Below are 26,663 nucleotides of genomic sequence, written 5' to 3'. Positions count from 1 at the left end.
TCTGTTACCGTCATTGTGTCAAAAGAGAGCTCTTAAGTCTTGGGGTGAATGCGCTCTGAAACTGAGATATATCACATCACAGAGCGACAAGCCAAATACTCTATTGAAACGTATTTAAAGTGTAAATTCATGGATTACTAAATTTCTGTTGATTTTCCCTGACAGAAACATGGACTCTCACCTTAAAGTTAAAATATTTCTCTTAACCCTAAACTCCCCTCTCTTTCCGACAATAAGCGACTATTGTTCGCAAACACGTACCCTTAGACGCACACACCGAGTAATTTGTTAGAAACAAAGGTCGGGCCAACTACTCCGATTCAAAATAGGAAGTAATATCTGGCGTTCCTGACTGCAATTTCTCGCCTGATTTCGTTGCAGGAACTGGGTAATTTGCCAACGACGGGGGGGTTGTCAACCCCAGCTCAGTTTCCTCAGGATATTACCCGTTTTATCTCTGGAAGAATGATCTCGGATTCCATAATTTTCGCTCACATCTACAGCCTAAAGAAAACTCAACCCCATACAGCGCACACATCATTGTGTCAAGAAAAATGTTTTCATGCATCAAGGCAATATTAGTAAACATTTATGCGGGAATAAATGGAAATTAACATTTACACTGGGCACTCACTGAGCTTATCACTGCACGTGTTTGAATACCTTCGAACAAAATTATGGAAATACGTACTTATGTTTATTTAATGTTCATAATAGTAAATTATTTGTATATAAAACTTGGCAAATAAGTTTGGGAGTAGGTATACTTGGTCAGTGGCCGTGACTGTTGGAGTGTCTTGATCTTTCTCTTGAACCAATAGCCGTATTAGGTTTCCCTGTCAAGACTGGTCATGTTAAGGGTATTTAAGACTGGGTGGAACTTTTTTCGGGCAAAAGGAAAAAAATTCCATTATTGGCAAACTACGAAATTTCAGAGAACCCAAAATCCCGGAGTAGACGATTTATTTTTCACACTCATTCCTGTCATTTCCATAACTTTTTCGTTTTTCGTTATGAACTGAGGCTAATTAAAACGTCCCCGACTGTTGGCTAAGCCCCTAATCAGCACAAACTCAATGTCATCCGGCTTCGCGTTTATTAACAGTTTTGCCGGCAATTACTTTTTCGTTAAGATTTCCCTTCTGTGCATCTATCTGGCAATAAGATTTATCCAGCCGAATATAGTTTAAATAACGAGGTTTCTTTTAAACGCGAGGAATTAGTCATTTCCCTAATCTTAACTTCACTACGTGAAGGTCATCATTTTATTATAAAGGCAAATTTATGTTAACAAATTTACTTAAAAATCGTAAAATAGTTCCATAGTTCGCATTCCCTAAACATACACACAATGAAAACCCTACCAGCTTTATTCGCACTGTTCCTAAGCCTTGCCTCTGCAGCATTCAATTACCACCAAGATGAATATCACCTAATCAAGCTTCACCAGTATTATCAGAAACTAATTCTGAAGTATCAAGAAATGGTTAAAAATTTCCAAGTCCCTAATGATGCCCGCATGTACCAACCTCAAGATGCCTCCATTATTGAAGGTAATAGTGATCCTGTGTAATGACAAAACTATTGAAAAATGATGAGAATCTTGCAGATTTTGGAGAATTTGATTTTATTGTCGTGGGGTCAGGCTCAACAGGGTCAGTCATAGCCAACAGACTCACTGAAATAGACAATTACAACGTTCTTTTAGTGGAAGCTGGCACTTTTGCAAATGATTTTCTGAGAATTCCTGGAATGTGTGGAGACGCTCTGCTTCTCAACCAATTTAACTGGTTCTACAGAACCACACCTCAAAGCACTGTCTGTCTAGGTAAATTATCCACATCTAGATCTTGCTTCAGAATAAAAACTCTTTTATATATTTAGGAATGATAAACCAGACATGTCCCTATAGCAGAGGGAAAGGGATCGGTGGTACTTCATTGCTAAATGGTCTGGTATACTCTAGAGGATTTCCGAAGAGTTATGATAAAATGGCATTGATGGGCAACCCAGGTTGGTCCTACCAAGAAGTTTTGCCATATTTCAAAAAATTGGAGAGCTTTTATGGCAATATTGATGATAATAACACGAAAGTGGACTACGATAGTCACGGGTTCGATGGTCCAGTGCATGTGGAATTTTTTTCTACCAACAGGTTGGGTCAACGAGACAACATTTTATTAAGCAAATTTTATACAGAAAATTCCTAGACACTCCACCAAACTCTTCATCCAATCAGTTCAATCCCTGGGCTACAACCTCACAGACTATAACGGTCCAAACCCCATGGGAGCATCTGTGGTCCAAGTGGTCCACAAAAACGGCCAACGTTGGGATACTGGAAGAGCCTATATAGAACCAATTATTCATAGACCCAACTTTTATATCTCAGACAATAGTTATGTTACCAAAATCCTTATTAATAAGACCACAAAGGCTGCAACTGGGGTGCAGTTCAGCAAAAATGGCCGAATTTTCGAGGCTGCGGCCTCCAGGGAAGTTATACTCTCAGCTGGAGCTATTGGATCCCCTCACATACTCCTACACAGTGGCTTGGGACCTAAAAGTCATTTAGAGGAGGTCGAAATTCCTTTGATTCACAACTTGGAGGTTGGAAGTGTTTTTAGGGACCAGCCAGGAATGTATGGTCTATATTTTGTGACGAATTACTCTGACGCTCAAGTAGTTAAGGGGATGAAGGAGAAAGTGGAGGAGTACGTTAAAGGAAGGGGATTGTTGGGAACTTCTGGAAGTGATGCGTTATTGTTTGCGGCACTCAATAATGAGGTATGGCTACTCACCAAAGCGGGCCATTTCATAAATTTCAATACTGGTCTAAAGAGTGTCTGTGGCCTAACCGAGCATCGTATAAAGCAATAGGTACACCATGGCTTAAGAACCAACATTGGAAATTTTACGAGATAACCCGCTGCGGTTCTGAATGTCTCATTTATGCCTTTCAATATTCGCATACTTTCAGCCCGATAATGACATTGAACTGGAGCTCACCTACTTGGACCCAACAGAAACCTACAAAAAGACCTTTTTCTACGACGATGAGACGTGGAATTCAATATGGAACGGCACTGCTGGATCCAAGGCTTTTACCATACAAACAATTCTTCTTTTCCCGAAATCGATTGGAACTATCAGACTGAAAAATAACGACCCTTATGAGTACCCTTTAATTGACCCTAGGTGGGTGCGCCGCTATAATACAAACCATGGAAAAAAATACGATATTTTCAGACAACTTTCCGACCCTCAGAATCTGGATATTGAAAATCTTTACCGAGGAGTTCAATTGGCTTTAAAACTAATCGACACTGAGCCTTTTAAAAGTGTTGATGCCAAGTTTATCAACAAACCACTGCCTGCATGCCGAAACTACGAATATCACTCCAAAGATTATTGGTTTTGTTACATCAGACACACCTCTATAGCAGATAATCATTTTCAAGGTACTACCGTGAAATCATAGTTGTTTGAGGGTGAAAAAGTGGTGCTTTCTAGGCTCAGTTCCCATGGGACCTGACCCTCTTAAAGGTGCAGTCGTTGATGCTCGGTGCAGGGTTCATGGGATTAGGAATTTAAGAGTGGCTGACGCCAGTATATTTCCTTTTGCAGTTGCTAATCATCCCAATGCACCCTGCATGATGGTGGGGGAGAGAGTTAGTGACTTTATTAAAGAGGATAATGGAGAGTAGTTTTAATCATCAATTTATTTGTGTCTGCCAAAAATCGGGGCTAATTGGTTTCAATAATCTGAACTAACTATAATGCGACATGTGTAATGCAGTCTTTTTGTTAAGACTTATGGCTTGTTAGACTCAAGTCAACATAGCAATCGCGCCATCCGTCATGGAGCGTTATTTTTATTACGTTTTTTTTTTACGTATAACGTTAGACATCCTTTTTTAGGAAATTAACTGGTACCACTTGTATCATGCAAGCCTCGTTCCTAGGTTTGTCACATTTTCACTCGTATTTATCTATATTTTTTTAGCATGTAAATCATTAGTTTTTACTAATAAACCTTAGCTATAGTTAAGAAGGTTATTGGTTATTTTTGCACGAAATCGTGTCTCTGAGGCTGCGACCTCAGGGGGGTCCTAAGGTTATTATCCAATTCATAGTTATTTTGGCGGCCATTTTGTGGAATAATCATATTTCGGCCCTACGAGAAAAATTATTCACACTTCTGGTCCCTTACGGAGGCCTAATTATCAACAATTTTTTCTGTCGTTATCAATCCATACATATATGTGGTAGTTAACATTTATGAGCCTTGAATTGTACATGTAAGAAATCCGCAAGTTAACGAGTCACTATTTATTTAAAACTCCATCTCTAGGAAGCTTTAGGCCTAAAATTTTCCTACCTTTTTTGGCCTACCGCTTTTAGATACTCGGATCACGGCTCTCGATGTAAATATGAATAAATCTTAATTTTGGATGTGATGTAGACGAAATTAATCATTATTTTGATAGGCAAAGGTGAACTCAGCATGTCATTCATTCATGGGAATATTGTTGGAGGTATGCGAGCTGCTTGTGTTAAAAATTCAAGCCCTATGACAGTGGTAGAACCCTGACATGAAGCGGAAAGACAGATGCCCAAAACTGAGTGTTTTATAGTCTAACTTTGTCAGTTGAATGAGCATGAAGAAAGAGGGCGGTATACCGTATTGGTTGATTTTGAATATATTTACTTGGTTTCCTATAAGAAACTCATTTGTTACAGTCGAACAATTGACAACTTGAGTAGTAAAATGGATCACTACTGCTCGATTTCACATACCTTAAACTAACGTGTTAATTGTCAGTCGGTGGAAAAACTTATTTATTAAGAACTTAAATCTTTGCAACAAAAAAGTTTTTTTATTATGTAATTATTGCCTAATCCACACATCTCTAGCGTTAAAAAGGTTATGGGTACAAGCACTTTTGTCTAGTTTTTGGGGTCTATTAGAGCTTACAACTTTCTAAGAGAGAGCTGACGCTATTGAACTTCCACTGTTGTCCGCACGACTTAAATTTTCACCATTCTCCACAAACATTCACCAATGTGTCATGAAATGAAAATTTATTTTCGTATTTTAAAGCGATTCTACCATAGTTCTGTTCTGCTTTTATTGAATCTTAATTCAATTTTCTGAAGTGTTTCAAAGAGTGAAACGTTTCTATCTCAAAGCTCCTATCCCCTCCATATCCCTTTCGTGGTTTTTATTCATCCCTGTTAGAAATAAAACAAACCTATTTCCGGAACATTAGCGTTAAATTTCCTCTAATGCCTCGTAGTAATTTGTTACTCTTTGTAATCTCTTTACCTAAGCCTTACACTTCTGTAGCCCTGGGCTTCAAAATATTATTTCGGAATAAAACCGGCGCTTTATTAGCTCAAAAGCTTTAAGTGCCGCTTACTGTATTTTATTTTTCAGTTTTAAGGGCTTTAGTTGTTCTCCTTTTTTCGCCAAACATTTTAATCCCATAGGTAAAGCGTTGTATTCGTGAAATTAGTAATTCGTTTCCTTTCGCACTGCAACCAAAATCATTACTTAACGTTGATAGCTGCGCCCTAATCATTTTTTTTTTTATTATTTTCACGTTATTATACATGTCGGATAGGCGTCAACAATGGAACTTGACAGGTCATTATTTCTTTTACGATATTAATATCCCCAATAATCCAATCAATCAAATTGGGTGTCATTTCTGTTATTTTCCGATCCCGGAACTTTGCCTGATTTAGATGGAAGGGTTTTTTACGGCTCTTTTTCACCTCACTTCCATTACACTGAATAATAATTGTGCAGCACTGTCAAGGGGACGTTTTTTCAGGTGCACTTACATCGAAAACCAGAGACAAAGTACGAAATTACAACACTTAATGGGACTTTCAGCCAGAGCCTTAATCACATTATTCAACACTATATGAGTTATGGAATCCCGTGGCGTAAACTTTATAAGCAGTGAATTAATAATACTCGTACAAATTGCCACTAACTTTGCCGCATTCTATCAAGTAGAAGTAAACCTAAAGGTATTTGAGTTGTGAAAACAATTATTTATTATGGGATTATCGAGTGGGAGGGATTTAGAGCTGTCTTTCATACTTAAAACTAAGGATATACTTCAGACAAACCCCGTTTCATCATTCGTTTTCAAAGGTCTAACTAGGAGCGATAGTACTTAATCCAATAGGAGTTACATAAAACATAAACTATGCGCCTCTGAAACTGACACTTATTAAAATCCAGCTACGGGCTCTAAAATACCAATAAAGCAGGATATTAAAAACGGATTCTAATACCGGCCCCATGGTTTTGACATTTTTGTCTATGGATACTTTGATATTAAAACTGGGGCTTCTTTGTTATTTTGACACTATACGTTGTGTCCAGATGTTGAAAAACATTTAAACTGTCCGGATTTAAACGTACGGTCAGCTATTCCCGTCTTAGTCTCGTCTCGTCTAAATTCGTTAAAAACATGGGTAGAGGTTGATTTATTTTTTAGTTTATTGATTTAGCTGCTCCAACTCAATTCCCATCCTGAATTAATCAAGTCGAAGTTCCCTAAATGCCGGCAAAAAATATTTGGGCAGTTCCCGGCTCTTCCTACCAGTTGGCGTCGCTCGCTCCCTTAATAATCCCCAACCGACAAACTGTTTATATGCCATAATGTTAATAAATCATCACATTTGGCCCCTTTTTAATTTTAAACGAGTTTTAAAAATCGCGTAATGAAATGTGTTAAGTTTCAATTCGGTTCACAAACATGGAAAACAATTAACCACAAGCTGGTACAATAGAGTGCAATTATAACTCAACCGGGCGTGGTGAAGTCCATTTGGAAGAGCATACACGAGACGACATCGTGCTTTAATCAACTCGAAATTGATTGGCGGTGTCCCCTGCGGTTGACACATCGCAATAACGATATATATCCATCTGTTTCACTTGATGGCATTAGTTTATTTATTGCGTAGTTATTTAAACAAATTGCAACAGTGGCGCTGCTCGAAAAATGACGGTTTTTGTTATAAGAAGCTGCTGGGTCCAATTCGGCAGGAAATCGATTTCCATTGTTTGCAGTTCATAACTGAAATATTGGAATTGTTATCACCGACGCATTTATGGGCTTTGACTGGTATTTATTGCTGTTAGTTTATCGAGCGCAATGGCCCTCAACTATTAGCCTCTTCCCATCTCGTCCAACGGAACCCTTTATTCTATTAAAACCTATTAGGTAAGCCGTAAATCCACCTAGAGAAAACACGACCATTAAGTATAATTTAGTTGGAACCTCAGTCTAAATCACCTGGAAAATGACCTCCCAGTTCGCCGCTATTTCTCTTAAATTGCATCCGGATCCCTCTGTGCACTTTCTTTTGGGAAATCTAGCGGAATATATTCAGCTTTCAGGGACTGCACCATCTTGCAATTTTAATGTTCCTTGGATCAAGTATCACTATGTATTTGGGCTCATGTCTTATGAAACAAGTGTAGTAAAGGCGTCCTCTGCCAAAACAAGATAAGACCGACAACGCGCGTCAACCTGGACTTCGGGTAATCGTCTCAAGTCAAACTTATTCAAACAGGATCTGTTCAAATCTCGTCTCGTGATGTTTGGGAGCCAGGATAAGAGAATTTTCAGTTAGCAGGATTCATGTTATATTGGAGATAGGTAAATTGTTAATTTCAAAATCGTAGGGAGAATAAGGTAATTTCCCTTTGCCTGTCGCACCTCTGCATGCAAAATAAATCATTATAGCGTGTGGCCCATATATGCCAGGTCCAGACGACTGCTTGAACACACATTTTAGCTGCCATAGATTGGACATCAAAACCCTAATTTCCCTGTAATCTCGAAGCCCATTAAATAGCTGACCAGCATAATTTACGGACGCGTCGCCGAAGGGCGATACCCTGTATAAATAAAGGATGGTGCTCAATATAATGTTGTTATTGCGATCGAAGCTAAATTTGTGCTTGGAAAAAATAACACGTGTTCTAGACACACCCCCTCAGCAGGAAATCCCTTTTACATCCCTCCAACGGCGTCATGTCAATTTCACGTGCCAAATTTTATATCACTTGAACGAAAGTCGTTTAGCCGACCCTAATTCCTTCACTTGCTTATGCCCAAGGGAGACTCATGCAGAATTTGATAACGTATTTATTTTCTAATACAAGGGACATCCACTTAAATCTTCTTGCACAAGATAAAGTCAGCGTTATAAATGAACTTTTAGAGCATTAAACCAACGTATAATGGCTGTCTGCATGGCGCATTTTTAAGCTGAGTCGGTGTACTGTTTGTTTTATGAGGGCGGCTTTAAGAGATTTTCCAGTTTAATGCCCTGCAAAAATGTCATTTTCGAAGGAAAAATGCTCTTTGCGAGATAATTTTATCTCAAGAATGGTGAAGTGCTTCTAAGATAAAAATTATTCGAGGCAAGAACATAGGGACAGTAGGACCTTGGCTATGGTTCGGTACTTTAAAAACACGTGCTTCAGTCCTTGTGTGGCGTTAAATGAAGCTCAAAGCAACAACTACTTACATATATACATATACGCTTTTTGGATCCCCATGAAGCTAAAATTTCAAATTGTTTTCCTGCTTTATCGGTTCATATTTCGCAGCTCGTAGCCCGTATCGCTTTTATGCTTTTCTAATGAACAATGACCCAGATTTTAATAATCACGCGCTTAAAACGTGGAAAAACACTTTTAAAACAGAAATATGTCTATTTAGTTCCCCAAAAAAGTGAATTTTCAAATCTTGTTAAAAAAACAAAACAATTCTCACCGACTAACTGACATTTCAGGTTTCAGCCATGGGATTGAAGCTACAAGTGACGTCACAAGAGTGCTTATCCTTTGAAAAATTATATTATATGTTTCAATTTATTTCGCCAATATATGCGAGTAGTTCTTTTATATAAAATCATTTCCTGGTTCCGTTAAGACCATTTAGGCACAATAGAAGTTTAAACCCTATTTCCTTCTCAAGAAATTCTTGGCTCCTCTCAAATCCGACCCACTTCCTCGTTCTATTCTCGCCCCCGACGCGCCATGCATTTTTATGTTTAATAAACCACATAAAATGATATCTTTTTCGCCCATATCATCCCCGACATACTCAAAAATGTTAAAATTCAACTCTCGCCCCTAAAAATAAAACAAATTGAAAGTCGTAATGAGATTACGGCGATATGAATTTCAACACCGTCGTCGAAAAATCCGGGGAAATCATTTTCCCCGTTGCGAGGGAAGGTTTCGGTGCTGAAAAATCGACGCTATAGGAAAATAATGGGGAAATTCGTTTTACATAGACACCGTAGAACGTCGACACTCTAAATGCTTGTCGGTGAACCATGAGGAAATTTGTTAAAGGTTTTGCATCCGCTGGGGGGCTATTTTTGAACCAGTCCCGCAGGAAACGGGAGTCCAGATGGGAATTCAGCACGACCGAGTTCAAATATTTGTTTTACAAAGCTGAACATGAAAGCTGGAAATGTACTATAAATTACTCAGGAGCAAATTAAACCCTCAATGAAATTAGTTAAACCAAATGACTTATGTCCGCTTTAGCCTTGAATGAGAGACACGTAATTCGTCGAGGCGCCTCTCTAGGATACACTCCCGACACATGCAACTCTAGAATACACTTCAGCCATTTGTCAGCTAGTCCTATTTTATTTTCAAATAATTTATAGGGGCTTCTAATAAGGGCCTTTAAACCACATATAAATTACCTCACCATTGGGACTTCCCATGAAATGGAATTCTAACGACCGTTTGCAAGAAAAAATGAGCCCTGTTATATTAAAAGGCACAATTTCTTTAGCAATTTTTTATCGATAAGGGCCCAATATTTCACTCTGGAATACTTATAAAAAATTGGTTTTGGTTCCGACATTTTTGGAGTTTGGAAATTGATAATATATTGAAGTATACAATGAGCAGCGAAATTATTCTCGTTTGTCTGTTCGCTTACGATAAGGACAAACCAAAACATTTCACCGAATGCGCCTCAATTCCCAAACCGAACCTGCAAAAAATCCTATCGGATATATGAAATTTGCGCCTCTCTACATGTTTGAACAGAATTTTTCTTCTTGTCTTTAGCATCAATCACGCAGTGAAAGCTCTTGGAAGGAAAGGGCGAAAACTATAAATAATCGAGAAAATCGACACCCCAGGGGGTTTCGCACGTCTACTGGGGTTTGCTGTGGCTTGTTATTTTTAGGTAAACTTCATTAGTGACCACTGCAGCGTATCAAAACTTTATGGGTTGCCGGACAGCACGTCCGTCACTTCTTATCGCTTAAGGTCCACTTGGCCGAAAAAGCGGCAGGAAACTTCCGCCGAGATTGATGAAATTACCGAACATGTGACCTATCGCCCGAACACCGCACTAAAGATGTTTTAACTACCATCGACGGGTCGGGGCCTTATTGTAATTCGCGTCAAACTCGGGCTTCGGGGTAAAAAACGAGAACGCATTAAAGGCAGATGGCCCCCAAATTGACCAAGTTCCTAAGACGTGATTTTCCGAGGGCGTAAGTGAGTTTTATCGAGGCTTAGTTTCCCTGACTTTTCTTCTTCAGGCTATAATTTTGGTCTATATATCCAGATTGCATCTGGATGGACTCCAAAAGTTCCTTTTCTTTATATCAAACATAGAGTTGAGGTGTTACACACAAGACCATCTGTCATTGTTCAATTTCAGTTTTATTTCTGCTGACCGCCGGGGGAATTACGCGAGTTAAGGAAAAATGGTCTGAAATAAAAGAAAATACATCTGCTAAAAGGAGGCAAAAACGGAAATTTACTTGCCAACAGTCAGTAGCTATATTGCCTCTATACTGGGAAACTTTTTACGTGTTCTCTACGTGTTTAGTGTTGCATGTCATGCGGCTGGAGTAACTTCTAATTCTATTTTAAGCTGGAATAAAGGCTCTGCTGTATCCAGTCAGTAAAAGATTTTATGGTTATCAACGTTATTTTCCACGGACATCATTAAAAATGTGAAAATATGGGAAAGTTTGCCAGTAAAGGTATCCTTTTATGGAATCATCGTATCGCCACACAGCTTCACGAGTTGAGAAACAACACCAATCAGAAATGCTCAAAAATTCTTTTTTTTAATTTTAAAATCAAATTTGCGTACATTTGATGGATTTTGTCATTTTTAGACATTTTTTTTTTCATCATCAAATTTGTGCCCGCAATCGATCCTCTGTAGCACCCGGCTGCATAAAACTTCGCATATCACAAATTCTGTGCGGCCCCGGGCCTTAATTGAACCTCAATTATACAAATGAGTTAATTTAATAGAAGTTCAAAAGTTTGACGACATTCTTAGTTCTCCAAGTTGAGTTTGCGAGCCGGTTTCCCATAAGCAGATTTCCTGGAAAGGCTGTCAAATCGGGCTTATTTTACTGGCAGAGTAGCGCGCCGAAAGCCCCAAGTACTTTCAGCAATTAATGCATGAAAATGCCGTTGAAGAAAGTTCCGGCTAATGAAATTATTTAGTCGTTTGGTTGTTAACTGAACTAGTTAGGTTACGAGCAGAAATAGCAAAGTGGACCTTTCAGACGAAATATAAAAATTAAAAAAAAAAAACAAAATTAGTGAGATAGTCAGTACTCTTGATGAGGTCACATTAGAGCGTCGTCCTATGGCCGCTAACTCGTTAATTTTGATCCTCAACTGTCAATTAGTGACAATTGTCAGTCATAATTATCGCTTGTTGTTTGAAAGCTTTCCAGTAAAGAAAATCAAATAATTTCAGTTTCAAAAGTGTTTTGCCGTGTTGTAGTTGTCGAGTTACCAAAATAACATGGATTATTACGTATGGGAGTCGGAACAGCTTTGAAATACCGGAGGTATGTTTTGGATAAATTCATCTGTTATCAGTACTGAGTCAGATATTTGTAAACAGCAAATGGCTTTATCGTCACCCTACTGCTAGGATTTAGTTATTAACTGTTTTAATAACATTTGGCGGCCATATTGCCGCACTCAATACGCAATTTTTGCGCCTTTGTGGATTTTGGATTGAAATGTATGCGGCTACTTCACACTTCAAATATTTAGTTGTTTACTCTCTATAAGCTGATACAGTTTTTATAAGTGCTAGATGTAGCAAACGAGAGCTGGCACTACACCAAAAATAGCGCTCTTTCCTCATTTTATTTAATAAGTAGAAGATACTCCTTTCCAAAAATCAACCCAAACGTATATGATCCCAATTTGCAGCTGTAAATGCTAACCACCCGTGGTTGTTCCTACTTAATTAAAATAATAGCGAGGTGGAGATCGATTAATCATTTGTCTTAATTTGCATAAGTAGGAATCCGTGCCGTGGAAGGAATAGATAGATAGGAAACGTTACAAATGAGGCAGCGAAACGTCGTCGTATCCCACGGGAACTGCCCGGAAGTAACTGAATTAGGGCCCAATCGCTGGCTGGCATGGTGATGAATTATAATCTCTAAGCTAATATTCAATAAAATGACATCTTCGATAACCCAAAATTGAGTAAGAGATGATAAATATTTCGTATAGAAGTTTTTGCCGAAACTAAATCCAAGCGAAACCGTTACCAGTGCTCCATTACATTAAACGGCAATTTAGCGCTAATCGAGTTTTAATGTAAAAAAGATAAAAATCGTTGGAAAAATCTAGTTCCCTTAAACATTCTGCCATCGACATTTCCACGACACTGATTGAATTCGGCTACTTATTTTTCTGTCCCGTAGTGGTCGTTTTTCAAAGTTTCGCTCTTATTATCCTTTTCCGGCAACGTCTCACGATTCGGTTCACTGCCCTAATGGAATTTTCTATAAATCCATTAATTGGAAGACCTATCTGAAGCTAAAATGGCACTACAATAACGTTCTCACTTATACCATATCATTGCAACAAAAACTGGCCATAAATCCTTATAGGGCTCCTTTCTATTTGTTCCCAAAGGACTAGAATTGAAAAACAAATGAACAACCGCCTCCTCGGAAGTGTTTAATCTTATTTTAAGGGTAACATTTAACCCCTCAGATATTTATTTCCCCTTTCGAACGGGATTCCAGTGAAAAAGGGCAACCAATATGCCTGTCAAGGACGGAAGCGGAGAAAAAGTATCCCTTTTGATTTTCCTTTTTCAACGGAAAGGCACAAGCGATGGAATGTTTTCAGAACCTTTATGCTAAAGGTTTATCTATACCACTTGAGAAAGAGTAACAAAGTTTAGACTTCCACAACCCTGAGCTCTTTTTAATGTAAATATTCGCTTTTTGTTTATAATGTAGTTTTTTGTAGAAACTTTAACATTGCTCAAATCATTGTAGTTACACGTTAAAAACAGTTTTCAATTTAAACATAAAACATAAAACATAAAAAATAACCTACGAAACATTTAATTTTTCATTTAGCTTCTTTGCATATTGTGTATAAGCAAGGGAAATATTATTGGCTAAAGTACCAACCGATATTTCCCATTGGACCGCATTATAATGCAGCCACCCCACATAGCTTTCGATATAAAAGCCCGTCTGGAACATGTAATTTCGGATATATTGAATATTTAACATCGGAAAATCAGCAGAATGCTAAGTATTGTGAACCGGAATTTATGTTTCTTTAAGTACACGGTTAAGGGCTTGCATTGTGTATGTTTTGATTCAAAACTCGAATTTGAAGCTTATGAAATGGGATTTCAAAAACGATATACTTATAATGACAAAGACAAATATTTAATATGCCATAATTAAGATATGAACCACTAAGGAAGGCATGAGAAACCCACACCCCAATGTCTACCCCCGGATCAAGTTTCGGTATGTTTAAGACACTGGGGTAATCTGAATATATCTGGGGGAACTAATTTAAAAGAAAAAACGAGAAATTTCGGATTGTGCACATAACTATTCCTATCCCCCTAGCCCCCTTGACTTGCGAAGTAGAGCGTTAGAAAGTCCAAATATTCCGTTTTAAATGGTCTTCAGCCCCAGGCTGCGGACGAGCAGTTTACGATCTCCCAAAACCCAAAACTGCACAAGATTCTAAGACAAGTACGCTGTATATCGTTAAAAAGAACAGAGGTATATAGGATAAATAAAAAAACCCTCAAGTATGCATTGGAATATCAAAGGGATGTCTTAAATAAATTCATCAGCTGTTATCTATTTATACATTTTTTGGCCAATGCCTCTTACATTTACGGTTCATCGTGTATTGCGAGTTTTTATTTTTCAATTTTCACCTGTTTTTATAATCCTCCCACGTCGTTTACGTTCAGATAATAAGTACGGACAAATATTACTTTTCGCATTATATACCTATGTATATAATATATAAAGTATTATTTTTCCGCATGCAACTGCTGGTGCATAAACTTCGCAAGTAAAGCTCAGGATGACATCCCTTATTCAAAAATTTGAAAATCCAATACGGCCGCGATAAGAACTATACTATAAATATAAGTGGATAATGTTTCCGAAAAAGTAAAACGGCGATTTGAATTTAAATCTTCATAGACGCATTTCATTCAAAAACCTCCTTGAAATGCTTTTGTAGATTTCAATTATTTTCAAAAGGAAGGGACTTTTAATAATTTTGTGAACACGTTTAATTTCTGGTTTCCCAAAATTTAACAAAAACCTAAACATTTGACCCGCTCTGTTTTCGTCAGCACATTACTAACATACTTGTTTATACTTTCTCACTTAATCGGTTTCGTAGCTCGCCTAATTTTTAATAAGTTTGAGCAGTACATTCCTGACAAATACAAATCTGCACTAGCGAGAGTCAAAGACCTATCCCCACCTCTACGTGGTGATCCCTGGACATTTCCTCCCCCGAGTCCGGACAACCAACCTCAGTGAAGGGAGAGAGAAATAACAGACAGGAAAAGCAGAGGGGTGGATATTTAATGGGTAAAATCGACGAGTGTCTGGAAATGGAACCGGTTAGGGAACGACCTATTGTATCATCGGTAACCAATCCTTTGGGCAAACACGATAGGAAATTCCATAGAAGGTTAAGGCAAAAAAGACAAAGGAACCAAATCCCCAATGACGGGCAAACGCGTATGGATGCCACAACATAAAGAGAATCATTTTGGGATAAAACGCAGATATGTAGGAACCATTTCTATTGCCGATAAAAAAAAAGCAAAAAAATTGCTATGGGATGTATGTACGCATCAGAATTGATTACAACATAATACAAGACCAAAAGGGTACAATCTAAGTGATTGGAAAGAGGAAAAGTGGCGTTACCCCGTAACATGGAACGACACAAATCGAGTATGGTGAGACGCAAAACCATCACGAAGGCTCTCTCGATTGCATAAGTGGCGAAAAGAAATAAAACAGGCCAAAACGAACCAGAGAGGCAGTAGATGTTGTAAAGACACAATAGATAAAGAGAGTGCGGAATCAACTAGCAGAAGACGAGTAGAGTAGATAGTAGCTACTTGCAGTCGTCTGACCCGGACAATGTATCTCTCAGGAACAGTTCCGAAGTCGGTTTTTTCTGCACGAAGTTTTTAGTAGGTAAGAGCGCTTCGGAGAATTCCACACTACACAACCGCCAAAACACCAGGCCGGGTGTTTTTTGAAGATTTTTATCGTGATAAATTGTGTTTACGTCAATTTAAGAAGATGGTATCTAAGTATTTAAAACACTTATAGAAGCAGTGTGTATTATCCTAGAAACCTAGGAATTTTAAACACTGATATAGAAAAGATAAGACTAAGAGCTAAAATAATCTAAAAGAATATGGATGGATTAGATTCCGTTTTGAATCGTGTCTCTAAAGTACTGAATAGGCATATGTGAATTTGCCTATTTATAATAGTTCCTCAGTGTTTTGTCGGTTTGATCATAAATTAGGGTTTAAACTGTTAGATGAGAAATGCATGATTTATCAGATCCAGTGCCAGGGTAATACTGGAGCCGAAAAGTTCGATAGCTCACTGTTTCTCGTTGTTTTTGACCTAAACCTAAATCGACTCGTCGGTTTTAACCATTTATAAATGATATAATTCTGCCTACGCAGCCAACAAAAATTTTAATTCTATAGTTCAATAATGGCATTTAATTCTATATAAATGAATTTCATAGTTATGCCGTAATTACACAATGTTTCAACGCACTCATGGTTGCTGTAATTGATATTATTAATAATTTCATGATTGTCAGGTAATTACAAACATCAACAGTGCAATTTCGCTCAGTTTTATTGTTAGTTTCGTCAAAATAGTTAATTAATAAAATTATCCTCCATCTGTGGTAATAAAATTACATATACTGCGTGACATAGAAACGAAGCTGCATAACATAGATCCGCAAAAATAGTTTGATTTAGATAATTTTTAATTGTGCCACACAATATATAAAAAGAAGCTAAACACTAATAAATACCTCATAGAATAATCACCTATTATCAAATACAATAGAACAATTAAACACCATCCACGTATTTTAAATCTATGTACCTTTTGGAAGAAATTTTAAGGTGTTTCACGCAATTTAAATATTTATCTCTCATATATTTCAGTGTAGTGTTTATTTTCATTATTTTACTCTTTTATTATTAGGCAAAGGATGAATGTTATTCAACATATTTGTCTCAACAACAGACTATAAATTAATTAGAAACTTTTACGGTTATATAAATAAATTATTGTAACTATATTCCATTAAATGGACAAAATTTAATGGATATTGACATCTACATCCATATTTTTGTATGGCTGGATTTGATTTGAATTGTGTTTACTCCTAACTCTGAGGAAATGAAAATGACCTAGTTGAATGCTAGTCAATACCGGCATGCTCTGAATCCATTATTACAATGTCAAACTATAATCTCTGGAGATTTGGATCGAACTGCTGAATTTTGATAGGACCTTCTTAATGACAGTCAACGTGCTGTTGCAGGCTAATAATAGCTGAGCCAAAACAAATAGCATCTGCAGTGTCTATTATACTGAATTTTCAGTCTGATGGATTTTCATCAACGTAAATCAATTGTACACAGTCTTAGGTAAATTAATCCGTTTTCCTTATACAGGGGATTGAACGTGAACTTGAATGGAGCCAAGAAAGCGAAACCCCTACAGGTTCAAATCAAAGCAGAACTTCTCTTTGGGAGTTTCATTAACCGCCATTCTGAGCATGGTAAACAACTTTCCTGCCTACTCGGCATAAGTTTCGTTTAATACGTTCAAATAACACGCACTATGTAACAATTTTAAGTCAACTAATAACATTTAAGCAGCTGAAATGATTTCATATTGGTAGGGTTTAATTCTATTCGAAGAAAGGGTATCACTTACTTTAAACCCTTGGGACTATTTTGTTTTTCAGTATTCTAGAAAGGGAAAACATGTCGACAAAAAAGATAAAAACGCACCTGATTAGGAAGGGTAGCAAATAAAAAATGTTCCCTTTTTCGCTTGAGGCCTCAAGTAGCGAAACTGATACGGAATATTTTCGTGTTTGTTGGATGTTTCTGTTTCCCGTTCCGCACGGTTAGTGCCTGCCTCTTTGCTATGTCACGTGCCAGTTATAAGTCATAACGCTTTCTTACAATCGACAAACTTCGCGAAAATCTCCTTAATTTTTCAATCAGAATTCCAGGACCGAACGAGATCGGAGGATCCAATTTTGAAATCTCGGCCACAAAATGAAGTAACTGGTTTAATCAATGTCATTTAAATGCCGATTTCGACATTTTCGTAGACCCTTATCAGTTTTTCCAGTCACTTTTAACTGGTGGCGTCACGGCGCTTTTCATTGAGAGGGTTCAACGGACGTGGAATGACGATTTCCGTGGCATGTCTGCTATTGCTCAGATCGCGTTATACCATAAAAAAAAGTATGTTGGGTTCGGAGGAGGATGGACGAAAACGTAGTTCGTATAAACCCTCCTTTGTGCGTCTACAACAAATTTATAATGTGGTCGTAACGCGCTTTTATTCGGAAACTCATTATTATAACAATATTATTTTGCAATCACCGTCGAGGGTCAAATTTGCACATTGCGGACATGGTTTTGTTAATTTAAACGTAATTATCGAACATATAATAAAATCCGAACTATTTTCAATAAAATTGCCTGTTGCCGCATATCGTGTTAGTTGTATCCACTTATATTATTTATGAAATTTTAAAAATAATTATTATGCTAAGTAGGCACACAATTACAGCTCTATCGTTTGAGATTTTAGCTATAAAATTTAATAGGAACCGCTAGATAGTGTCATATAAGGAGGGTGAGTCACGGGACACACGATCTATCTGAATATTTGCAAAAATAGGTTATCGGTCTTGCTCTATTGATCTAAAATATTCACAGCAACGTAACGTTGCCAGTTGTATAAAAAAGTAGTAGCAACTCCGACGAATTAAGAGGAAGACTTTGTCATTTCATTTTTGGGTTACCTATCTCTTTTTAATCATACCTGGTTAGTAATTGCTATATCTACATATGTCTAGCGGGTTTTGAAATATTAATTATTGTTTCTACATTTTGTTCAAAATAAAGTCCTGATAAAATGAAATTTTAGAGATTGTTTTAGAAAAGTACGCGAATTTAATCCTTGTAGAAAAAATGGTTCTATCTTGTACAAGGTGGCTCAAAATATTCCTTGATACACAATAAATGCATTAAAAAAAGTTTATATAGATACAACATTATTTCATTAATTGTGGCTCAAAATTAAGGACGGAACGTATGTAGGGGCTCACCTAGTTCCGGTTAGTTTGGCAAAGCTCATAGTTTTGGTTAGTTCAGCTCAATCTAAAGTATCTTCCGCTTTTAGTTCTGACAATAGATTCCACCTTCTAAATCTAAACCTGAATTAAAGGTTGAATCTAATTGAGCCAGAAGCGAGAAAAGCAGAAGATTACAAACGCATAATTCACTTTTGTGAACCAATTTTGGTATGCAAACAAAAAGACTCCAACTTTTAAAAAATATAATTTGGTCAGATGAAGTCAAGTTTTCCAGAGAAGGCCTTTTCACAATAGACAAAATAAACATTTCTGGCTTAACCATAATCCATATGTATTACCGAAGAAATTGGATGTTAAGAAAAATATTTTTTTTCCTGAAGGATATTCAAATAAGTCTAATCATTTACGACGAATCGTTAGATTCAGTGGGCAGTAAAAGATTTTTTAGAAAATTTAAAAAAAAAATAGAATACCTGTTGGTGCCATATCGGGGGAGCACCGGCTGATTGTAGACCTCATTGCCACCAAGACGTAAGAGGGAAGTTCTTTAGGATGTTTAACGACCGTTGGTTTAGGCATGCGGGCCCATGGGATTGGTCTGCTAAATCTCCTGCTCTTACCTCACTGGATTGTTACTTGTGGGGTAGATAAAATAGCGAGTTTACATCACACCAGTGGACCATAAAGGGGAATTGCGCCAATGCGTAACCAACTGCATTCGTGAGCTTGATGCAAATAAAATCTAGAGAGCCACAAATCAGTCCGTAAATGTATCCGTTTTGAAGTGCTTTCGAATCCAATGGCGGTTAGTGTGAGCAGCTAGTGTAAATATTAAATAAATGTATAATTTCATTGTTTGTATAAATTTTAGTTAGAACACAGGTTTATTTATGCCGCTGTAAACTTTGTTCCACATTTAATAACATTATTTCTGTCAAATGTAACAATTTGGGTACAAGAACACTACATAGTTTTTAAGGAAATTTAATTGTCTTATAGCGTATTTGCTGATATACCATACAGGGTGTTCTATTAAAGCAACACACTTTAAACAAGTTTACTGTATAATTGTCAATAAATTAATTTTGAGCCACACTAGTATAATAGAGCTTTTTCTATACGGAACAACTTCGTGGACCTTTCGAAAATAATTTCCAGAATTTCTTCTGTGAATTGAAGACGTATTGTAGCGGAAGTTGTATTAACCGTATAATTTTGCGCAAATTGCTAGAAATAGATATAGTAAATAATAAAAGAAATAGCGAAACTAAAAATTAAATAATACACCGGGTATCCCATTTAATATGTCAGAGTTACTACTACATTTATATTTAACTGACAAAGTCGCATTGCTAAAACTGTTTTATATCAATAGAGCAAGGTCTGTATTTGGAAATTTTCCGAAAGATAATGTTTTCCGAAAGCCTACTATCAACCGTGAAGCACCCTGTATCTACAGTATTGGACAAAAAGGTTGGAACTTGTCTCAAATTTGAAATATTTTGTTAATATATAATAGACGAACACTGGGTTATAACATTATAATTAGTATACTATTCGTAAAATATTCCGAAAATAATTGGCTATGAAATATGCAAACAGCTTACTATACAGGGTACCTATTTAACAGCCCCTCGGGTTCCTATGAGTTTATTTGTGATTTCATAAAAAATCAATTATGACGATATATATGAGGCTATTGAAAGTAAATTTTAAAATTAGTGGCAAACATACAGGGTGTCCCAAAAAAGCAGGGCGTCATAAAGTGTAATTTTTTTTTAATGGGACTACCCGTATTTTTTTTCACGTGATAGATTCCTCTTTTAAACCTGTATTAGTCCGTAGATTTTTTTTAACCCTCGGATTCAGTAACTTGTAGCTATGACGTTTAAAAAAGAAATTTTAGACATTTGTAGTGCCTCATAAAAAAATTAATATCGTAATTACCTTAAGTTAGATTTTGATAATTTTAAAGTGGATTCTCATGTAAGATTCCCTTAGCAGGTACTAATACTCATTTAGCTAAAAATGCATACAGGGTGTCCACAATAACAACTTTAATTTTCACCTTTTCTACTTCAATTTTGTTAATTTTTTCAAATAGGATGGTATATTTTTTATGAAGTAGTACGAAAGAATATTGAATTTTCTTCATTTTAATATAAAAAAAGGTCATATTTATTTTAAGTGTTAATGGAATTATTAATTACTTTAAGAAAACCTGCATTCATAGTTAAGTATCTAAGTGTTTATCATGCGTTGCCATTGTTTCGATGTCTTTTGTTTTAAGTTTTGGCAGCTCATTTAAAGTTTTTTTTTCTTCGAAATCTGTTTATTTTAAAACTGGCCATCGAGGTGAAGTATACTTAGCAACTTATTAGTATGATTTATGTAATTCGTTCGTGTAATGAAAATTTTTTATTGGCATCTCGGGTTCACACGTAACGATTTCCTAATAGAAGACATCCTGATGTAAGGAGCCCAGAAAATTTAAAGGAGCGTTTGCAACGGACAGGAAGTGTTAATTATGAAAAGAAAAGTCGAAAGAAGTTGGTCTTAGGAGAAGAAAATCAACTGGACATTACTTTCCTCTCGTCCTAAAATGATCAAAATCTAACTTAAGATATTATACTCGGAATATTTTACGATAAGTATACTGATTATAATGTTATAACTCAGAGTTCACCTATTACCGATAGATATTACCAAAATATTTGAAAATTGAAAAAAATTCCAACCTTTTTGTCCAATACTATACATATACAGCGATTTACAATAAGTTAGACTGGTAGTTCTGGCAGCTATATGATGCCATATGTACGGCACAACTCGCTTAAAGGGGGAGAATGAACGACCCTTTTCTGAATTACTGAACTAATCATAATGAAATCGGGCTTCAATGGAGCAGCAATCACTAAATAAATCTCCGCTCTCGTATCATCTATTGTAAGGAATCGTCATGAGCGTTTAAGGCCCGGTTTCCCGAAAATCAGTAAATTCCTACGACCCTATTGTTCCAAGATATCTTATACCATTTGATTTAAAAGGGTCGTGCATCACATATACTGAAATCAATGAACTGCAAAAGGGTTTCGTATTATTTGTGATCGCAACGAGAAGGGGCGTGTATTGTCGGGGGTCCAAATTGCCAGTTAATGGTGTGTTTGAATTTTTATTCTCCCTACTTCGAAGGGTCGTCTGTGTTGCCCTTTTGACCACTGATTCCTATTTTATTAGCGTTAAACTAAATCTGTACCTTTCTACGGTATTCATCGGTTGGGGAACAAAGAAGGAACGTAAAACTGGTTTCAATTAAACGAAACAACGATTATTTCCCCCTTTTCGACCGAAGAACGCCCTGAAGAGATATCTACTCTGGAGGAATTAGCGGAATTTCTCAATCACGCCATGGAATTTCAGATATTGAAATGTAACGGAGATTCGAGAGCTCCATTGTTTAAAATTCCTCCTTCTTCATTATACCCAAGAATAATGCTTTGGATTGTTTATCGTTTTATTAAGGAAATACTCTTAAATAGGTCAAGCGTTTCGGTGGAAATAGACCGCCATATTAAAATATATGTATATTTATATACACATATCAACGGAGTCTAGAGATAATGGCTAAAAATCACAACCCATTATTTATTGCTGTATGAAAGCAATTTTTTTTGTTAGGAAATAGACGTCCTCTGTATCGGTTAAATATTTAAAGATTGTACACTTGAGAGTTGTTCAGTCGATTATGGCAAGAGGACATTTAACAGAACAGTAAAATAGACAGGACTATGGGGATGTTTGAGGGTAGCGCAACCCAACATGTTGCTGTTCATTTGCAAACTTCTCAAAGTGTGATTAATAGACTACGGAATCGGTTTCGTTAAACAAATAACATATGTGCGTGCCACTGGAGTCGGGCAAGAGTAACAACCCCGATTCGAATTCGTCTTATAACTTTTCAAGTCAGAAGAAACAGATTTCAATCAACATCCTAATTGGTATTTGAATTACAGCTTGCACACAATGTACAGGTTAATGCTTAGACGGTCAAAAGGTGTTTGCATGAGTCACACATTCTACACTACCAGACGCCCATTCAGAGTTCCTCATCTATTACTTGGAAATCGGGAAGCAAGAGTTGTGTGGTGTCAGGAACTTTTGGATTGGACCAATAAACTAAATCTAGCACAGCTCTGTTTTCCGTTGAATCTGTTTAATCTTTGTCCAGATTCGAGACAGACTAAGATATAGTACGAGCCTGGAATAGTAGAACGTCTAGCAAACCGCTCAAGATGTATACAGTTATCGTGGAGAAAGAGTTATGGTTTTGGGGTGGGGTTAGCAATAGAGGCGAAACTAATCTCGTTTCCGTAGAGAGCTTTTTAAATGCCGTTGGCTATCCGTGATAAGATTCTTCATCCTGCAGTGATTCTCTATATGTATAGGCTCCGTTGAACCAAATTTCATGCTTATGCAAAATAATGTTCGTCCACATACCGCACGCGTAGTTCAAAATTTCGTGACTGAAGAATCTATCGATGTTTTGCCCTGGCCAGCGCAGTCTCCAGACGTAAACTCCATCGAGCACGTCTGGTATATGATTCAGCGATCATCTGAACGCGAAAATCTGATTTTAATACACTTGAGCAGATTATTTTACAGCAATTGAGCAGCAATTGATCTAAACAATATCGATATGCTCATTATGGGTATGAATAGACGATGCAGAACCGTATTAAACAGTGAGGAAGCCACACTAATTATAATTTTTTTCATTATTTATTAAATTCATGGTGGAATTTTAAATTTCAAGAATTTCGTTTTTGCAACAGTATATTTTTAAATATTTGTTAATTTTGAATTTTTCTAAAATCTAATAATTTTAATTATCATACGTTGCATGTTAAAATACTAGATATAAGAAGTTGTTACGAAGATACAAGAAGTTGGTTTTCGTACGGAAACAAATAATTTGTTGCGATTTTCCGTCATCATTCTGAGATTTTGCTGATGTGTATATCTTCAAAACGACTCTTCAGGGTGATTCACGAAACACATCTTTTTCAATGTAGGTATAATGAGGAGATTTAGTTGTTAAGGCGCTCTATGAATATGACGAAAAATTTATGAGCTTTTGAACACGTGGAAAAGCCCGCTGGCAGCGCCTTGCACATTTTATATCAATATTTAATTAAAATTGAATTTTCCACTCCAAGAAAACACCGGATATTAAATTTAGTACCATATTTCAGTTTTTCTTCGAAATTATTAAAAGATCATCTTTATTATATTGTATAATTATCAATTTTCGAACATATAATACATACGTGTGGGATTCTTAGGTCAAATAGATCTAACCCTTTTGTATACATATATGTATGTGGAAACTTCTCTATTTTTGCGACAAAGTCGATGCACAATCAGGAAATTTTTGAGTTGTATAAGGTGATAGTGCTAATATTGTTAATTCGGTTAGGCCTGTTAGATTTAAGACGAAAGAGTTGTGAGGGGGCTGATGTGCCCCTATAGGACGCCTATGTATGTCGCAACCTGGTTAGAAGTATTTTCGTCAATTAGGAGGGTTTCGCAATCGTTATCTTCATACGATTTTGATATTTTATGATTAACATCTAACCACCCTTTGTCGGTATTTGTGGGAAAGGATAGCCGCCCTTTGTCGGCGTTGATGAGAAGCGCGGCTACGCTTTGTCGGCATCTATGAGAATGTACCGACCAAGTGTTATCAGTACCACGGTAACGTCGCAGGTGGTGTCATAAATCGGTAATTGCTTTCTAGCCAGGGTACGACAGTGTTTAATTACCCTTAGTTTTAGTATTTAAGAGCGCCCCGAATCTAGAGGGTCCTCTTTCTTTCAAGTCGCTCATCAGAACTATTATTCGCAAGCAGAATCCAAAGGGTATCCGTTAATGTCAATAAATCCTATTATTAAATCCTTAGACAACGTTAGAATAACCTACATACGTATATGTAGGTAAATTCGGTGAAGTATGCTTACATAAGGAATCTGCGATTCAATTATGGATCATTAGTTATAGGGCACACTATATTATACACTGATGGTGGCCTTAAAATTATATTTCTTTTAAAAATTGTCTGACAACTGCGTGTCCAGTTGATGCTGAATGTCAATCTCATAATTCGATTTTGGTGCTACAAATCGGACAATCAATAAAGAAAGAATTCTGTCTACATCTAAAATTAATGGAATTTGTTTTCTGCAAGTTGAGTTGTTGAGGTTTTTAATGAATTCAGGCAGCTCAACGAGAGTCCTCTTGAGGACGTGACACGTGTCATTAATCGAAGACATCAATTGCCAATTCAGTTTGTAAGCCGCTAACATTGCCTCAACAGCATAGTTGCCAAATAACTGCAAATCGTGACAAACAGTCCTTTCTGCAAACCGGCGATATTTATATCGATCCTCATAAATTACATTATTTTATCGGCCGCTTTAAAAACCAGTTATCAGTTCGAATGATAAATTATGCCATTTGCGAGTATTCAACCGGCGATTTCTTGGCATCGCAATCGTTACTTTCTAGGCATTATTGAGTCTTTGCAAAAACTAATTATTGCTTTAAACGAACCTTGACAACTCGGCTTTTAATTTATTCATTTAAAATGTCAACTCAATTTCCTCAAGTCGCAATACGAAACTTTGCGAGACTGTTTTCCTGCACTAAAAACGCCCGAATTAATTGAAAACATCTAAAACTTTCCTTTATTAAAAAGCATATTAAAATTTCACTCGTTCCAGTTTTCAATTTACCGGGCCACAGAAAGTATGTTGGCGCTGTGGCTTTTTTCAGCGGAAAAGTCCTAATCATACGGATGAATCCCTTTGGACCGTGAGAGATTAAAATTTAACCCTACGGTTAAAATTTGCCCAGTTACATTTGTTTTTGCAAAGGGGCATCCAAAAATTTTCTCACTTAATCCCACATTAAAATTAAGGGAACACAAAGGATTATGTGTATGTATTTTTCAGAGAGAAAATGTAGGCTCTTTCAAACTGAAAAAAGGCCCTAAATTTATTCTAAACTATATCAGTCATACTGCTATTACCGGACTCGAGTGTAGGTCGGAGCAGTTGCAGCGTGGTTTTTTCCCCGCTTCAATGTGCTTCTCAACAGGTGGGACCGAGATGAATAACTGCACCAAAAGCAAAACAAAACACACATTAGTGAATAAGTCGGTAGTAGCAGAGATGGTCCAGGTTCTGGAGCATTGCACCTACTCTAGATAGTAGTAGTAGCACTAGTTATTCCAGAACATTTTGCGCTGTAAAATATTTTGATGTTTCATAGGTTGGTTATGAAATAATTTTCTTTGTTCGATTTGGACGCATTGTAGTAGTTATGTTTTGTATGTCTTAATAGCACGTTATTTCCTATATGTGTTAGCATTGTTAACATGGCAAAGTCTATGTTTCTCCGTGGCATGATAATATATTTAGCTTGAAAACTAAACGAATAAACCAGTTATTTACGAAACACTGAATTACTAACAATATTTTGAACAGATTGATTATCCTTATACAATCACGCTCTTTTAACAAAGCACTTAGGTATGTTGCACACTTCTTTAGCTCCTTCAATGATTGTCAAATATTCAGCTTCAGGCGATGACAAAGTCCTGCTCGTTTTCATTCAACATCTCCACGAAATCACGATCGAAAAATGTATCTGATAAATGAGTTTCAGTAATTCACGTTATTCGCTTCTATGCCTTAACTTATCCGGTCAAAATTCATACCATCCTACACCCAAGTCCATAAATCCACTGTCCCCTATTAAGGGATTGCAAAAAACGTTTTGCAGCTGACAAATGTTGAGAGGTATGCTTGGTATTACGAAGGTGATCTATTATAGGGCTGATAAAACA

General features: G+C 36.8%; 2 protein-coding genes across 4 annotated transcripts in view; one reads left to right on the top strand and one right to left on the bottom strand.

Moving 5' to 3' along the window:
• LOC136418157 (potassium channel subfamily K member 18) overlaps window positions 1–26,663 on the bottom strand; it is a 103,293-nt gene that overhangs the window by 54,987 nt on the left and 21,643 nt on the right. The gene's annotated exons all lie outside the window — the stretch shown is intronic.
• On the top strand, window positions 194–4,016 carry LOC136418142 (glucose dehydrogenase [FAD, quinone]-like). Its single transcript, XM_066404104.1, has 7 exons — window positions 194–1,553; window positions 1,610–1,828; window positions 1,885–2,155; window positions 2,211–2,787; window positions 2,981–3,198; window positions 3,250–3,461; window positions 3,514–4,016. The coding sequence occupies exons 1-7, from the start codon at window positions 1,352–1,354 to the stop codon at window positions 3,705–3,707; spliced, it is 1,893 nt and encodes a 630-aa protein (XP_066260201.1). The 5' UTR covers window positions 194–1,351; the 3' UTR covers window positions 3,708–4,016.

The sequence above is a fragment of the Euwallacea similis genome, chromosome 2 (assembly GCF_039881205.1).
Source record: "Euwallacea similis isolate ESF13 chromosome 2, ESF131.1, whole genome shotgun sequence".
In the NCBI taxonomy this organism is placed as follows: domain Eukaryota; kingdom Metazoa; phylum Arthropoda; class Insecta; order Coleoptera; family Curculionidae; genus Euwallacea; species Euwallacea similis.
Note: the sequence above shows the minus strand (reverse complement) of the source record. Positions and strands in the feature narration are given on the sequence as shown.